This window comes from Humulus lupulus, chromosome 1, assembly GCF_963169125.1.
Source record: "Humulus lupulus chromosome 1, drHumLupu1.1, whole genome shotgun sequence".
Lineage (NCBI taxonomy): Eukaryota > Viridiplantae > Streptophyta > Magnoliopsida > Rosales > Cannabaceae > Humulus > Humulus lupulus.
The window spans coordinates 149,479,306-149,497,321 of record NC_084793.1 but is presented as its reverse complement, the minus strand read 5'-3'; the positions used below and the strand labels follow the sequence as shown (position 1 = coordinate 149,497,321).

General features: G+C 38.1%; 2 protein-coding genes across 2 annotated transcripts; both read left to right on the top strand.

The window, feature by feature from the left end:
• Positions 1–636: 636 nt before the first annotated feature.
• On the top strand, positions 637–2,032 carry LOC133823373 (uncharacterized). The gene is made up of 2 exons (XM_062256071.1): positions 637–976; positions 1,434–2,032. Exons 1-2 carry the CDS (start codon positions 637–639, stop codon positions 2,030–2,032), a joined length of 939 nt encoding a protein of 312 aa, XP_062112055.1.
• Positions 2,033–2,096: 64 nt separating this feature from the next.
• On the top strand, positions 2,097–4,019 carry LOC133823367 (uncharacterized). Its single transcript, XM_062256059.1, has 3 exons — positions 2,097–2,625; positions 2,746–2,833; positions 3,056–4,019. The coding sequence occupies exons 1-3, from the start codon at positions 2,097–2,099 to the stop codon at positions 4,017–4,019; spliced, it is 1,581 nt and encodes a 526-aa protein (XP_062112043.1).
• The last annotated feature ends 13,997 nt before the right edge of the window (positions 4,020–18,016 follow it).

Sequence of the window (18,016 nt, the reverse complement as noted above, 5' to 3'; positions counted from 1 at the left end):
TGTAAGAATGTAGAAGATTGGATATCGGCCTCCAAGCAAGTAATGCAGGATGTAGACATGGGTAAGGCTGTTCCATCTCCAATTTTATAGTCTAATGCTACTAATGCCACTTATACTTGGGCCAAAGAGAAGAGTATTGCAGGGAAAGGTGTTATGAGTCAGGAGAGGACTTCAGGAGTCAAAATTGATGATGAGGATATAGCTGAAGAGGTGAATTATTGGCAATCTTCCATAGTCTGTTATGTGCTTGGTGCTAATCCACCAATTCGAATCCTGGAAGGCTTTGTGAGGAGGTTATGGAAAGATCAAGTAGACAAAGTTGGGATTCTCTCATCAGGTATTTTCATAATACGATTCTTGTCTATGGAAATGAGGAATAGAATATTGGATGGAGGCTATTTGTTTTTTGGGAAAAAACCTCTGATAATGAAACCTTGGAATCCTATTGATGATTTCTCTAAAGAAGATATAGATTCAGTTCCGACTTGGGTTCAATTGGGAGGACTGGATATTAAATATTGGGGTGATAGGTCACTTTTCAAGATAGTGGGTTAGATTGGGAAGCCAATTCAAGTTGACTCCATTACTAAGAACAAAGATCGATTAGCATATCCCAGAATTCTTATTGAGGTGACCATGACACAGGACTTTCCATCTCGAATCAGTTTCTGGAATGAATTTGACCAGGAAGTTGACATTTTTGTAGAATATGAGTGGAAGCCCACTATCTGCACGAATTGCTCTGGCTTAGGACATGAAGCTCACATATGCAGGAAGAGTAAGTCAGTCAAGCAGGAATGGGTTCCTAAACAAAGGGTCTCATCACCAAATGCAAGTAAAGCTAATGTGGATGCAGAAGGATTTCAACCAGTTACCAAAGGAGTTAAGATACAGGAATCTATAGCCAATCAAACGAGTGTGAATAACAAATTTTGTCTGCTGGAAGGGGATCCTGAGATAGAACTGTTACAGAGGAGTAATACAGGAAGAGAGGGGGGAGGACCCTCTACACGAAATGGATAGAATACTTACCTGGAATGTACGAGCGATTAACAGTCAACATAAGCATAGGGAGATTAAGCATTTGATCCTTTCAAAGAAGGTTGGCTTGGTTAGTCTGCTCGAAACAAAAGTGAAAAATAAAAATATGGGTTCTATGTATACAAGTTTGTTTTCCGGGTGGTGTTTCACTTATAACAATCCTTGGATTGATAAGGGTAGGATAATAATTTCTTGGAACTCGAGAGTTTTCTCTCTGGATATCAAGCTATGTACTACACAATTAATTCACTTGTTAGTGCAGGTTCCAAATAGAACAGGAAGGTTTTTGGTCACCTTTGTGTATGGTTATAATGATGAGTCCTTCAGGGAGTAGCTATGGAATGATTTACAAGAATTGGCTGTTGGTATCACTGAACCTTGGATGGTGATAGGAGACTTCAATGAGATTCTTTCACTACAAGATAGAATAGGCAAAAAGATTACCACTAAGATTTCAAGTAAATTTCTAGACTGTCTGACATCTTGTCATTTGGAAGACTTGAAATTTTCAGGGTGCTTTTATACATGGAACAACAAGCAGAGAGCAGAGGAGAAGGTGTATTCAAAGATCGATAGAGCTTTAGTTAATCCACAATGGATCGATCATTTTCCTAATTCAGAGGTTGTCTTCTTACCAGAAGGGATTTTTGACCATAGTCCAATTCTGGTTCATGTTACTTTAGAGATGCAATTGGAGAAGAAGCCATTTAGGTATTTTCGGATGTGGAAAGAAGCACCTGGTTATGAAGGCAAAATCCAGACCAGCTGGAACTTACCAGTTGCTGGTACCCCAATGTTCCAAGTTGTATCTAAGCTGAAAAGGTTGAAACAGGTGCTAGTGAGTATAAATAGAGAGGGTTTTTCTGACATTCACCAGACAGAATTTAAGGCGGGACTACTATTGAAGGAACTTCAGGAAAAATTGCAGAAGGATCCACTCAATGATAGGTTGATTACTCAAGACCAATTGGCTAGAGAACAAGATGGTTAATGGAGATGAAAATACTCACATCTTTCATGCTTCTCTTAAGGCTAGGAGAATACATAATAGGATTATGTCCATCAAGACTGAGGCAGGGGTTTGGGTCGACTCTCCTACAGATATAAAAAAGGCCTTTTTGGATTATTACCAAGGCTTGTTGGGGACAACCATGATGCACAGGAAAAAAGTGTCTCGGTCAATCATGAAGCTAGGACCAGTTCTAAATGCAGCTCTTATTCAGGATCTCACAATAGATTTTTCAACTCAGGAGGTTAAGGATGTAATATTTGCAATTCCAGGTTTGAAAGCACCAGGCCCAGATGGATATAGCAGCTACTTTTACCAAGATAATTGGAATCTGGTGGGTTTGGAGGTTACTACAGCAGTGTTATCGTTCCTAAATTCGGGTAAACTTCTTAGGGAGATTAATAACACAACCATTACACTCATTCCCAAGCATATTTTCCCTGATACTGTGTGTGATTTCAGACCCATTGCATGTTGTAATGTTATATATAAAGCAGCTTCCAAGATGATATGCTCAAGACTTCGGAAAGTTCTACCTGAAATAATTACAGAAAATCAAGGGGGATTTGTGCATGGTAGATACATAGCTCACAATATCATGATATGTCAAGACTTAGTTTGACATTATGGGAGAAAAAGTTGTAGGCCAAGTTGCATGATCAAATTGGATTTAAGGAAAGCATATGATACTATAGAATGGGACTTTATTGAAGAAATGCTCACTGTTTTTCAGTTTCCTCATGAATTTATACAGCTCATCATGGTTTGTGTTCGAACTCCCAGGTTTTAATTGATGATTAATGGCTCATTGAATGGATATTTTGAGGCCAAAAGAGGATTGAGGCAAGGTGATCCTTTGTCTCCCTTATTATTTGTACTTGGTAGGGAATATCTATCTAGGATTATGCTTAAAGTTAGATCTTCTCCAGGCTAAAAAATCCATGATAGATGTGCTAGTTTGAAGCTGAACCATCTATGTTTTGCTGATGACATATTACTATTCAGTCATGGAGACTTTATATCTATCCTTTGGATGCTTAGGGGGCTCAAACTATTTTCCAAGACTTCGGGACTCTTTCCAAATGAGGCTAAATCTGCAATATATTGCAGTGGTATGACTGCATCAGAAATTGACAGAGTGGTGAAGGCCTCGGGATTCATTCGAGCTTCATTACCATTTAGGTATCTGGGCATTCCCATCTGTTCTAAACGTATAACTAATGCTGAATGTGGGATCATACTAGAAAAAATGGTAGCTAAGATTAAGCAGTGGATTTCTAGGAATCTATCCTATAGTGCTAGAGCTACTTTGATCAATTCGGTTTTACTGTCAATACACTCTTATTGGGCTCAAATTATGGTGATGCCAAAAAATCTATTGAAGGATATAGAAGCAATTTGCAGGGCCTTTCTTTGGAAGGGAGTGGCAGAAGCTCATGCTCCAAGAGTAGTTGCTTGGTCCACTGTTTGTACGCCAAAATCAGCAGGAGGGTTAGGCTTCAGGAAAATATTGGAATGGAATATTGCTGCATTAGAGAAGTATGTATGGGCAATAGCTTCTAAAAAGGATAACCTATGGGTAAAGTGGATTCATAGCATCTATTTGAAAAGGATGGACTGGTGGGCTTACACAGTGCAACAAAATTGCAGCTGGTATTGGAAGAAAATTGTTGAAATTAAGGATTTCTTTAGAGCTAAACTGGACAGATCAGCATTCATGGCAATGAAGTATAGTATTCAATTTGGGCACGCAATACTATATGACCAACATACCAAGGTTCAATGGAGTAAATATGAATGGGAGAGATGTAGTATTCCGAAGCATAGATACATTCTTTGGCTAGCTTTGCATCAGAAGCTGAGAACCAAAGAGTATCTCAGTAAACACTGGCACGCAATGGACACAGAATGTTTGCTGTGTGGGGATCACAATGAAGAGATTTCTCATCTATTCTTTCAATGTACTTAATGTAAACACTGTCTTGTGAAGATGAAGGAATGGATAGGTTGCCGAGCACAAACAGAGAACTACCACAATTTATTGCAATGGATTTCCAAAGCAAAACATCTCAGCAAACTCAAGAGAGGCTTTTACATAGCAGCTGTTTCTGCACTAGTATACCATATATGGAGGGTCCGAAATGATGTCTTGTGGTCATCTAAGATTTGGCATGTAAATCATACTATGGAGGTCATCAAAAGAGAGTTGAAGTTGAGACTTACTGTATCAATGTACAAGGGGAAAAAAATAGAGATAAAGAATGGATTCATAAATTGTAAAGTTAAATACATGGATTGTAAGTTAGATATATGGATTGTAAGTCATATAGAGGTAGAAGGAAATCCATAAGTGTACATGATTTGAATTTGAGCAATATAATGATTCTTATTCACCAAAAAAAATAAAATAATAATATTGTTTATCTGTATATGGCACTGACTAGTCAGGGACACTGACCTAAGAGTCAGAAATGGCATAGCGTCATGAACGCCGAACCAAATGAAAGTTAGATCTAATCGATATCAGCATTGAATGGCTCTATGGCATTAATGCTGGACCGATCCTAAGGTCGATGAACTTATAAGTGCTTGGCTAGTCTAAGACTAGTACTCAGAGCCAGGGCATAAGGCCCTGGTGACTGTTGTCACATGGCTAGGGAACGATGTTCCAGGGTTATGACTCTATGGTCATGAGGAAGGTTATGTTGGTGACTATTCACCATACACCAATCGTGGTCAAACTTATGAAAGGATCACTTATCAGTTAAGCCCTGGTGACCCTATCGTCACATGGCTAGAGGGAGCTGTACCCACTTTTGTGACTTTTGCTACTGTCACCTATCTGTTTTGGACTGATAGTCCTGAATGATTATTATGATCATTGTTGATATTATATCATGCTTTATTGTGTTTTCTTGCTGGGCCTTGGCTCATGGGTTCTATTTGGTGCAGGTAAAGGGAAAGAAAAGCTCACCCAGCCTTGAGTGGAGAGCTTAGGTGGTGATGTGTACATATGCGGCCGCTTGACCACCACGACTAAGGAGTTCTCAAAGGAACTAGGGGGTTTCCCCTATTTTTGCCGCTTAGGTCGGCGGGTTTGTAATTTTGAAACTGTAATGACCATTTTGAGTTGTAAATAACTTGTAAATGTTCTTGTGGGCCCATGAACAGTTTTATGCATTAAATAAACACATATCCTTTTCTTTTTACTGATTTTTCACCTTAACCTGGTAATAACACTTAGATCACATTTTTAACCAAAGGACTCGGGTAGCGGGTCAAATTTCCGGTTCACCGTAACTGTTCTGGGGTAACCAGGGCATTATAACTTGGTATCAGAGCGTGCCAAGGTTAAGGTTCCTATAGACTGGCCGGACATGTACACACATCACTGAAGTCAAGCTCGACTCATGGTTTGGTAACTATTTATGTAGTTATATGTATAACTGCTTAGATATGGTATATATGCTTTACCTGTATGCATGAGACACCATGTTAAACATGTGCCCTGAAATGTTATATCCTCAGCAACTGTGTGCTAATTAGTACTGAAATTGCTGGAACATACTTATTAGTGTGGTTGTTTATGAGTTATTATGTGATACATGCTGAGTGCTAAATGCTATAAACATGTATCTGCCTGAATAAATGTATGACTATGGAATGTGATAATTGTCTGCTTGTTCTTGGACCGTAAGGTGGTAAGAGGTCTAGTTATTACTACCTGACTCGCCGTATTGATCATTTTTCCAGCAAGGTAACAGATAAGAATGAATCCAGGGCAGACAGACATGTCATCTGGCCAGAGTGATCAGGGCCAGAATAATAATAACAGCCAGGGTCAAGAGAATGACCAGTCCTAGATTCCACAACCAGCTCCTGCAAACTGGCAATAGTTGTTTAATGATTTGCAGGCAACATTGTTGAAACAAGGAGACGAGCTTCGTCTCCTGAGATAGCAACAAGTGCCTGCAGTGATTAGTGTATCAGAGGCACCTCCTGTGTCGATGCCAGCAGCAGAGCAGCTGCATGAGGTAGGAAATAAATGGGAACCTCTTTATGAAAGGTTCAGGAAGCAACAACCTCCTGTATTTGAGGGCAGTGCGGATCCTGCCAAGGCAGAATAATGGATGAGTATGATTACCACTATCCTTGACTTTATGAGGGTAGCTGGTAATGAGAGGGTGGCCTGTGCTACCTATATGTTTCGGGAGGATGCTCGGATTTGGTGGGAAGTGATTACCCAGACCAAGAATGTTAATGCCCTGAGTTGGGAGGAGTTTCAGACCTTGTTTAATGAAAAGTATTACAATGATGCTATCAAGGCAACTAAAGCTGAGGAATTCATTAGGCTACTTCAGGGAAGTTTATCAGTCACTGAGTCTGCCTTAAAGTTTGATCATTTGGCAAAGTTTGCCAAGGAATTGGTGCCCACTGATGGGACCAGAAGAGAGAGATTCCTTCAAGGGCTACAACCCAGATTAGCCCGTGATGTACGTATCACCACTGTGGCAGGGGTTACTACCTATGCACAGGTGGTTGAGAAGGCACTCACAGCTGAGAGTGCAGAGATCAAGATCTGGCGTGACAGTGCAGCCAGAAAGGATTTTAGGAGGACAGTTCCTCCATTTGTGGGTTCAGGTAGGGGTGTTGGCCCCAGTGATCAGAAGAGGAAGGTTCCTGACACCTTCCCAGTTCCAGGTCCTGATAGGTGGCCCTGTGGTATTTCTATGGGTCGTCCAGGTGGATGTGAAGCCTGGAAGTCTTATCCTGAGTGCCCTAGATGCAAGAAGCATCACTTGGGAGAGTGTAAGGCAAGGGCCTGCTTCTCATGTGGAGCAGTGGGTCATCTTAAAAAGGATTGCCCTAAGGCAAGAAAAGAAGAACCCAGGAAAGCGGACAGCTCAGCCCCAACTCGAGTGTTCGCATTGACTCAAGCAGAAGCTGAGGCTTCTCCCTCAGTTGTTACAGGTCAGCTTCTTAGTGCTGGAACCGCTTATAATGTATTGATTGATTCTGGTGCTACACATTCTTTTGTTGCTAGTAGTGTTATTGATAGATTGTGTAGACCCTGTGATTTTTACGCTGTGGGGTTTGGTACTTTGCTACCCACTGGAGAGTTAGTGGTATCCAGGAGATGGGTCAGATCTTTGCCAATGACAGTAGAGGGCAGAGAATTATCAGTGGATTTAATAGAGTTGGTTATGACTGACTTTGATATGATACTCGGTATGGATTGGTTGGCAAAGTATGGGGCAACCATTGATTGCAGAAGGAAGATGGTCACCTTTGAGCCTGAAGGTGAGGATCCTTTTGTGTTTGTTGGTGCTGTGCATGAACCTCGCATTCCTATGATTTCTGTGTTGAGGGCCAGGGATCTTTTACAAAGAGGATGCATTGGATTCTTAGCCAGTGTGGTTGATACCACTCAGGTCATGCCAGTGAGACTAGAGGATACCAAACTTGTATGTGAGTTCCTGAGTGTATTTCCAGAAGATTTGCCAGGGTTGCCACCACACAGAGAAATTGAGTTCATTATAGAACTGGCACCAGGGATAGAGCCAGTGTCTAGAGCGCCTTATAGAATGGCCCCAGCTGAGTTGAAAGAATTAAAAGTGCAGTTGCAAGAGCTGTTAGATTTGGGTTTTGTCAGACCTAGTTTCTCACCTTGGGGTGCGCCAATTCTATTTGTGAAGAAGAAGGATGGTTCTCTGAGGATGTGTATTGATTATAGAGAACTGAATAAGCTGACAATTAAGAACAAGTATCCTTTGCCAAGGATAGATGATCTGTTTGATCAGTTGCAAGGTAAGAAGGTATTCTCAAAGATTGACCTTCGTTCTAGTTATCATCAGTTGAGGGTCAAGGAGGGAGATATACCGAAGACTGCTTTTCGTACCAGGTATGGGCATTATGAGTTCTTAGTTATGTCATTTGGATTGACTAATGCCCCTGCTGCTTTTATGGATCTGATGAACAGAGTGTTCAAGGATTATCTAGACCAGTTTGTGATCATCTTCATCGATGATATTCTGGTGTATTCTCAGTCTGATTCAGAGCATGAGCAGCATCTGAGGTTAGTTCTACAGTGATTGAAGGAACACAGACTATTTGCAAAATTCAAGAAGTGTGAGTTCTGGTTGTCTCGGGTATCCTTTCTTGGACATATTGTCAGTAAGGAGGGGATTAAGGTAGATCCAGCAAAGATTGAAGCGGTCAGAGATTGGCCAAGGCCAAAGAATGATTATGAGGTTAGAAGTTTCCTTGGATTGGCAGGTTATTGCAGGCGTTTCGTGGAAGGGTTCTCAAAGATTGCTACTTCGTTGACTGAGTTGACACGCAATAGTCAGAAATTTGTGTGGTCAGATAAGTGTGAGAACAGCTTCCAGGAACTGAAGCAGAGATTGATTACAGCTATGATTCTGAATCTTCCGACAGATCAGGAGAAGTTTGTGATTTACTGTGATGCTTCTCATCAGGGTTTGGGCTGTGTTATGATGTAGTCAGAGAAGGTAATAGCTTATGCCTCTCGTCAGCTGAAGGAGTATGAAAAGAGATATCCTACTCATGATTTAGAGTTGGCGGCTGTGGTTTTTGCTTTAAAGATTTGGAGACACTATCTCTATGGAGAGAAGTGTGAGATTTATACAGACCACAAGAGCCTGAAGTACTTCTTCACCCAAAAAGACTTGAATATGAGGCAAAGGCGTTGGCTAGAGTTAGTAAAAGATTATGACTGTGAGATTCTGTATCATACAAGAAAAGCCAACGTTGTAGCTGATGCTTTAAGCCGGAAGGGTCCGGGACAGATTCATGGTATCAGGCTGATAGCCAGAGAGTTAGCTGATGATATGACCAGACCTGGTATAGAGTTGCTGGTGGGGCAGTTGGCTAACATCACGCTACAGTCTACGCTGTTGGAGAGAATCAAGGAGGGTCAGTTGAGTGATCCACAGCTGATCAAGATCAAAGAGGATGTTCTGGCTGGAGCATCCAGAGATTATACAGTGTCTGAGTTAGGCTTGTTGAGATACAAGGGGCGGATATGTGTTCTGCTGGACACTATTTTGAGGCGAGAGATTCTGGATGAATCTCATACTACACCTTATTCTTTGCATCCAGGCACCACGAAGATGTATCAAGATGTGAGATCGATGTATTGGTGACCAGGAATGAAGAGAGATGTACTAGAGTATGTGGCTAAGTGCTTGACATGTCAACAGGTCAAGGCTGAGCATCAGAGGCCGGCAGGGTTATTGCAGCCTCTGGATATCCCAGAGTGGAAGTGGGAAGACATCACCATGGATTTTGTGGTGGGCTTACCCAGGACTGTTGGTTAGCATGATTCTATTTGGGTGATAGTGGATCGTTACACCAAGTCTGCTCACTTTCTGCTAGTGAGGACTACATATACAGTTGACCAGTATGCAAATCTCTATGTGAGAGAGATCGTGCGGCTCCATGGTGCACCTAGGTCGATCGTGTCAGATCGGGACCCTAATTTTACTTCCAAGTTCTGGAAGAGTTTGCAGAAAGCCATGGGGACACAGCTGAAGTTCAGTACTGCTTATCATCCTCAGACAGATGGGCAATCTGAGAGGATGATCCAGATATTGGAAGACATGCTACGGGCATGTGTGCTGGACTTCGGTGGATCTTGGAGTAAGTATCTGCCTTTGATAGAGTTCTCCTACAATAACAGTCATCAGTCTACCATTGGAGTTGCACCTTATGAGATGTTGTATGGTAGGAAATGTAGATCTCCCATTCATTGGGATGAGACAGGTGAAAGGAGATACTTAGGTCCTGAAGCAGTTCAGAGGACCAGTGAGGCCATTGAGAAGATTAGAGCTCGGATGCTCGCTTCTTAGAGTAGGCAGAAGAGCTATGCAAATCCTAAGCGTAGGAACGTGGAGTTCCAGGTAGGAGACTATGTTTTCCTTAGAGTCTCGCCATGGAAAGGGGTGAGAAGGTTTGGGAAGAGAGGCAAGCTGAGTCCTAGATTTGTAGGTCCATTTGAGATCCTGGAGAGGATTGGTCAGGTGGCTTACAGGTTGGCTTTGCCTCCAGCGTTGTCGGCTGTGCATAATGTATTCCATGTTTCAACACTTCAGAGGTATGTATCTGATGTGAGCCATATTTTGAGTTATGAAGATCTGGAGCTTGAGCCAGATCTCTCCTTTGAGGAGCAGCCAGTTCAGATACTTGACAGAAAGGACAAGGTCCTCAGGAATAAGATGATACCTTTGGTTAAGGTATTGTGGAGGAACAGCACGGTCGAGGAGGCGACCTGGGAGATGGAGTCAGATATGCAAAGTCAGTATCCCGTGCTGTTCAGGTAAATTTCGAGGACGAAATTTCTGTAAGGAGGGGATAGTTGTAATGCCCCGAATTCTCCGATGTGTTTAATGGTGGGAATAGTAGGCCGGGAGGGCCATACTTGTTCAATTATGCCATTAAATGAATAAATTCTTGTTTATGAGAATTATATTATAATATGGTGTTAAATGGATGCACGTGGGTCCACATTTGTTTACAGGGGTATTTTGGTAATTTGGCCTGTTGATGGCATAATTGTATATTTGTTTGCATGTCAATGATATATTGTGAGGCCACATTATAATGTGGATTGGTTTGAGTTATTCGGCATGAGATGATCTTTAAATATAAATTATTGGTTTGGTCATAACAGGCTTGAGCTCAGGGCTCGGGGTGAGTCTCGGGATGTTTTGGTGAATAGAGCGTTACCGGGAGTTAGAGGGTAACGGGATAAGGATATTTGGTATTTGGGAATATTGAGATTAGCGTGAATTTGAAAGCGTTAATTATGATTAACGAGATAGGTGGAAAATACCAATTTTACCCTTGGGATGACTTTAGAAACCTTAAGTGACCCAGGGGCATTTAGGTCATTTCGCTTGGGTTTATATGAGACTTTAGTTGGTTGTAGAAAAATAGAATAAAAACAAAGCCCTCACTTCTCCTTCCCGTACATCATTTTCCCTCATTTCTCCTTTGGAGGTTTTGAGCCCAAATTGAGGAGTTAAGCTAGGAAATCAAGGATTGGAGTTTGTAGACTTGGTTCATCCATTGAAGGGAGTTTAATCTCAAGTTTGAGGTGAGTTTCTGGTTTTACTCTGTTTTGGTTTAAGTTTTCAGTTTGTGATTTCTTGGTGGATAATTGTAATTAATGGAAGTTTGGGTGGTGTTTAACTTGGGTTTTGATGAGGGTGAGTTGTAGATGAAGTATAGGGGTTGAATTGGGTGTTAGGTTGATGTTTGGAATTGGCTTGAAGGGTTGGTTTCAAGGAGAACGCAGGGGAGAAAAGTCTGGTTCCTTGCTGTTTTGCATAATGAGCCGCGACATGGCTTTGGTGAGCTGCGGCCTACGTTGGTTGGCAGGGAAGGGCCGCCTCTGTCTGAGGGGCGAGCCACGGCACGGCTAGGGAGAGTCGCGGCCCATAGGGCATTTTCGGCCAAAAATGAGTTTTTAGCTTGGGGATTCAAGCCTTAGGCCTCAGGATCGGTCCTACTACTCAGTTTGGTAGGATTCAATGTCTCGGAGGCTAGGTTTTGGTTTGGGAACCTTTGTTAATCATTTTCATTGATGAATCCTATATTTTGGTTATGACCAGGTGACCGTTAAGGAGTTAAAAGATTGATCGTTCTCAAGGGTCGTTCTTATATTAATTTTCACTCGAACCAGAGGTAAGAAAACTGCACCCTGAGTATATGTGACATGCGTGGTTGTATTGAGGCATGTTGATTGATAAATGTGGACATGGATTGCATATGGAATGCTAGCAAATATTGTTTATCTGAATATGGCACTGACTAGTCAGGGACACTGACCTAAGAGTCAGAAATGGCATAGCGTCATGATCACCGAGCCAAATGAAAATTAGATCTAATCGATATCAGCATTGAATGGCTCTATGGCATTAATGTTGGACCGACCCTAAGGTCGACGAACTTATAAGCGCTTGGCTAGTCTAAGACTAGTACTCAGAGCCAGGGCATAAGGCTCCGGTGACTGTTGTCACATGGCTAGGGAACGATGTTCCAGGGTTATGACTCTATGGTCATGAGGAAGGTTATGTTGGTGACTATTCATCATACACCTATCCTGGTCAAACTTATGAAAGGATCACTTATCAGTTAAGCCCTGGTGACCCTATCGTCACATGGCTAGAGGGAGCTGTACCCACTTTTGTGACTTTTGCTACTGTCACCTATCTGTTTTTGACTGATAGTCCTCAATGATTATTATGATTATTGTTGATATTATATCATGCTTTATTGTGTTGTCTTGCTGGGCCTTGGCTCATGGGTGCTATGTGGTGCAGGTAAAGGGAAAAAAAATCTCACCCAGCCTTGAGTGGAGACCTTAGGTGGTGATGTGTACATATGCGGCCGCCTGACCACCACAGCCAAGGAGTTCTCAGAGGAACTAGGGGGTTTACCCTATTTTTGCCGCTTAGGTCGGCGGGTTTGTAATTTTGAAACTGTAATGACCATTTTGAGTTGTAAATAACTTGTAAATGTTCTTGTGGGCCCATGAACAGTTTTATGCATTAAATAAAACATATCCTTTTCTTTTTACTGATTTTTCACCTTAACCTGATAATAACACTTAGATCACATTTTTAACCAAATGACTCGGGTAGCGGGTCAAATTTCCAGCTCACCGTTCTCCGTAATTATTCTGGGGTAACCAGGGCGTTACAACTTTCTTTAATTTTATCAAAAAAAAAAATTGGATGAACACCGTGGTTGCTGGCTAGGCGCACGCGCAGGGGTGATGCGCCAAGGGGCACGTGAGCGGAAGGGGAGCTAGGCCGAGGGTGTGCACGCATGCGCGCGCGTGCGACTGGCAACTAAGCAAAATTTTCAGAAAAAAAATTTTGTTCAATTTTTCGAACCAAAAACGTCTACTAATTAATTTTTACCATGTTTCACACAAAATAAAGCATTTATAAAAATTAATGGCATAGATTACACAACAAAATAACCTAAAATTGCTAATAATCACATAAAATTCAATGTGTTTCATAAAAACATGAAATTCATCTAATTACTCAACATATCAAATAATTTAATTTTTTAACATGTTCATGCATGAAAATAAATATTACAAAAGTCTCTGATACCAGTTGTTAGGAAAAACTTATAAAAGATCTTGTTCATTTTCATGTAAATCATATATTAAACATATTAATATAAGATCACCTAGACCATGTTTCTAAAATTGAATTCAAACAGAAATAATGATAAAAACACTTACATTATACACAACGGAATGACAAAGTCCATCCTTCAGTTTCTCTAACCCTTGTATCCTTTCTATTGCAGGGTATCACCATGAAACTGAACCGTTCTTCAACTTTCTTCGCAACCTTCCAAAGTATCCTTAGAATCACCTAGACTAGGGTGGACAATTCTCAACACATGAGATAGATATAGAGAGAAGAAGAGAAAAAAGTATTGATGCTTAGAAAATGACTTATGTTTGTAGAGAGAATCTAAAACCTACTAGATCTTCTGATCTTCTCAAATACAAGTGTGATTTCAACTCTCACTTAGCACTCCTTTTATAGACTCAATTAGGTCATTTAATTTAATTAAAAAATCAATAAAATAATAGATAATATCAGCCCTAGGTCAAAATTATAATGGGCCATAGACTTGTAAAATTTCCCTTTTAATTATCAGCTCATTGGACTTAAAATCAATGCATGTATTATTTTCTATTGATTTAATTAATTAAATCCTTTATCAAATTAATTATTTATAATTTGAACATTGATTTAAACTTATTTGTTAATTTAGGTACCAATTTATCTTAATTAATAAATCTGCCATAATTTCTCTTTTCTTCTCTAAATTACATAACTCTGTGAAACTATAAAAAATTGACCTGGTCAACTTTGATAATTCTAATTGATAATTAAATCAATTAATTGAGACTATCTAGATGATTTTATCAAAGGTACAGTGGGGACCATGGGCCTATGAAGTCAAACTCCAATAAGTTATCATAAATCTAACAAATAAATTTACTAACTTATTAATTCCTCGTGACTCCACTAAAGACTCATAATTGCACTCTTGTATTCATAGAATGCTCTATAAGAAATATAGATACATTATTAATTATCCATTATTACAACAATAATTGTCACTCAATCCTCTATAGACGGTCTACAATGAGATGAGACTAAAATACTGTTTTACCCCTCATTGTATTTTATCCTTAAATCACTTAGTTCCTTGTAAATGATATTTTCGTAAACTAATATTAATTACTGAAATGAGATCTCTATCATTTAGCACCTTGAACCAAACTAAAAGGAAACCATCATTTCACTTCTTCATCAGAAGCTATAGATGTTCATAACATGTGAGCAAAGTGATTGACCAAGTCAAAAAATGATTTCTATTCTTTTATTGATAATAAATGTGATTATAAAGAAATTGAATTTTAATTAGGGCTTAAAACCCCAACAAATAGAAAGATATACACATAACAACAACACAATTCAAAATAGTTCTGAGAATTTTTGTTAGACAAACACTCTTTCTTCTTCTTCTTTGTTCTAGCTATTCTCATATTATAATCCAAGTTCTCATGTGTTGATAAATACTTGTGATTCCTAAAATTGCAAACCCATGTTCTCTATATGCCCACACACATCTTGAGTTGTAGAGAACACTCCAGAAGATCGTGGTTTGAGTGCTTATAGCTTTGGATAGGAAGATCGATAAATATACGAAAAGATTCAAAGACTCTTGATAGGCTTCAAGAGGTAAAAGTTCATGTTCTTGTATGTTTATATGTTATAAATAAATATATTGTATTTATATATATGTTGCATGATTAATAATATTGTATGTTAATGTTTCTGTCTGGATGTTTTCTAGTTCATATAAACTGTTTATATGAATGATGAGAATTTTTTTTTTGTTACCGAAATTGGGCCCACCACGCTCATTTCGCCGCGTGCTCTGAATATTTTTCCAACAATTGGTACCAGACCAGGTCATTATACTATGCATATTATTAATTTTTGTGTGGGATTATATGCATTTTGATATTATATGTTTGAATGGATGGATGTTTATTTTTATGACGATAGATTCTTAAGGGTTGTTTATAATAGTGCTTTTTGGGTTTAGGAATTGTTCTTAAAATTTATAGATGAAATATGTAAGCCATTTTGGGGCATAGGAATTTTGTAATTTTTTCTTTAAAAATTATGGGTGAAATTCTGTTTCGGCTCGAGCCCCGAGCCCAAGCCTGAGTTGTTGCCTATGCACCAGCCTAGCCGCGTGCTTGCTTGCTGCCGTATCGCGCCCTTGTGCGCCCAGGAACCACACCCTTGTGTGCCCAGGCACCACACCTCAGCTCATGCCCAGCCTTGCACCCCACCAGACCTCCAGCCGCCGCACCCTTGGTACAACCTCAAACAAACCCTAGTGTGTTGTTACCATAATTAATTTTTAATTATTCATTTAATTCAAAATCAGAAATTGAATTAAAATAGTTTTAATTTGGAAATTTCTTTAATTGAAATAATGTTGATTATTTTCTCTAATTAAAAATGTTTTAATTGGTATCTTCCACAATTAAAATTGTTTTAATTAAAATGTCCAAAATTAAAATTATCTTGAATTTTAATTTATGAAAATTAAATTGTTTAATTTTATTTTTTAATTAAATTACCCAAATTTAAATTGGGCCTTAGAAACTTTTGGGTGTTGAAACCCAGACTTTAATTATTTTAAAATTTAAAAAGTTTGTTTAAAATAATTAAAAAGTTGTATAATTCAAAATAGATATGGAAAATGGTGCATTGGCTCAACACGACTACATTTCAAGGTTCAAGTTCAAAGTGATTTTTATCAGGCCTTAGTCTAGGTTACATTTTCATGTAGTTTTTGCAAGTGTTGTAATTTTTCTAGAAATACCCAAAAGTTACCATACCCGCTTTTAATTAATTATTATAAATGTTTGAATGTGATTAAAATGTTTAATATTTTGTCATGCATTATAACATGCCATTCATATACCCACACAATATGCATTTAGCATGCATTACATTCGTGTAGAAACATGCTATTAGGAACGTCCTATATATATTTTGTTATATGTTTATATGTGATAATTCATATAATAATAAATTTAATCTTAATTAGTTAAGATGGTAAATCAAAATTAAAATTTTTTACTTTGTTGTTTTAATGAAAAATATTTTATTAAAAGAAAATTGATATTATCTTAATTAAAGTAAAATTAGAATTAGAATTAAGGGCACAATTTTGTTTTATTTTGCTTCATTGGATTAGTAATAATTACAATATCATTTGGTAAAAAATAATTAAATTTCTTTTTACAACTAAGTTAAAAAAATATTGATTTTGTGAAAAACACACTTTTCCAAAATAGTGAGTGAGAGAGAGAGTTATGACAATAAGTCTCATAGTCTCCATTATTGGCTGAACACCGAGAGGCATAGGAAGGGCCTCGTGTTGCCTCTGTTTGCAGCCTCCCAAAGGAAAGACTTCCGAAAATGTTTATTTTATCTCAAGGTTGACTTCTCTTATGAGAATATAATTAGTGATGTATTTTTTATTGAAAATAATGAGTTACACTCCGAAGGTGTATCTAGGCTTTCGAGCATGACTAATGCATCTTGACCAAACTAGTGGTAGTTCATAAGTCAAAAGAGAAAATGCGTTTTTAAGTTTTCACTTATAAAATTGAGATTTGTCTCAAAATTAATTTGGAGTTAGTCTGACCTACCCCATGGCGGTCCATTAATTTTTAAATTAATTTATCGTGGATTAGTATATATTTTTATATATTTTTTATATGTTGCATTCATGCATCATATTTACTTTTCCAAATAAAATATGATATCTATTATATTTTATTTATTTATTTCCAACAACAATGGTTAATTCTCTTAATCCTGATCATGTACTTCAAAACTTGGGAAATCAAACATACCTCATTGACAAAATCTTGGAAAGGATTCCATTTAGTCTTAATCACATAAAAGATGGTACGAAGGGATTCACATTGTCTTTGGAACACAAAACTTGTATGCAGCGATCTATGATCTACCACCAAAGGTTCCAACAAGATTTTCATCCATCTTTGATGAACAGGAAAAATATGGTAAATGGATGAGATCGAATCACCTGGCACGTCAATGCATGTTATCGACCATGCATGGTGAATTAAAGAAAGATATATGGTTATTGAAACTGCATACGAGATGTGGGTCATAATAAAAGATGATGACATAACAGAAGCTCAATTTTTTAAATGCGGGGTAAATTTGATCTACTCAAAAAATCTTCTTTAATTTTTTGAATGGTTGATTCAAAATTATGCCACTAATATTATTTTTCATATGTTCTTGTTTTCAGGGATGCAGAAATCTTTTGAGAAAAAGAATAGTTGGATTGAAACTAAAGCGAAGAAGTAATGATGAAGACAATTAAAAAAAAGATTAGTTTAGGAATTTATTTTGTTTAGTTTAAAACAATTTAAATTTTTAGTCATTTTGAAAAAATTGATTTTTATTATGAAAGTAATTAATAAGTTCTTTTTCTTTAAATTAGTTCTAGAACTCTTTCTAAAAACTATGTTTTTAGATTCCTTTATTTGATGAATGAACAAGTTTGATATTTCTTTTAAATAATAAATAGATTTGTTATTTTTGAAATATACTTGTTCCACCTATTTCATCAATGAGTATAAATGATAATTATGAATTATTTATTATTGTGCAGATCATAGATTTAATAAAACATCTTATTTCAACCATAATTAAGTGAAACATATATGTGAATTATTTTTTAGATTGACTTGTAATTAATTAGACACATAAAACAAATAAAAGACAGTCTTTTATTGCAACCATTCAATGGTTATCTCCCTATTTATATAGTCTGTTA

Bases quoted from the DNA above. Each gene is read 5' to 3' on its own strand.
- LOC133823373 (XM_062256071.1), top strand. From the start codon at position 637: ATGACACAGGACTTTCCATCTCGAATCAGTTTCTGGAATGAATTTGAC. The intron at 977-1,433 runs GTAATACAGGAA...GGATGGTGATAG, and splicing joins GATAGAACTGTTACAGAGGA to GAGACTTCAATGAGATTCTT.
- LOC133823367 (XM_062256059.1), top strand. From the start codon at position 2,097: ATGTCCATCAAGACTGAGGCAGGGGTTTGGGTCGACTCTCCTACAGAT. The intron at 2,626-2,745 runs GTAGATACATAG...ATGATACTATAG, and splicing joins TCAAGGGGGATTTGTGCATG to AATGGGACTTTATTGAAGAA. The intron at 2,834-3,055 runs GTTTTAATTGAT...ATTACTATTCAG, and splicing joins GTTTGTGTTCGAACTCCCAG to TCATGGAGACTTTATATCTA.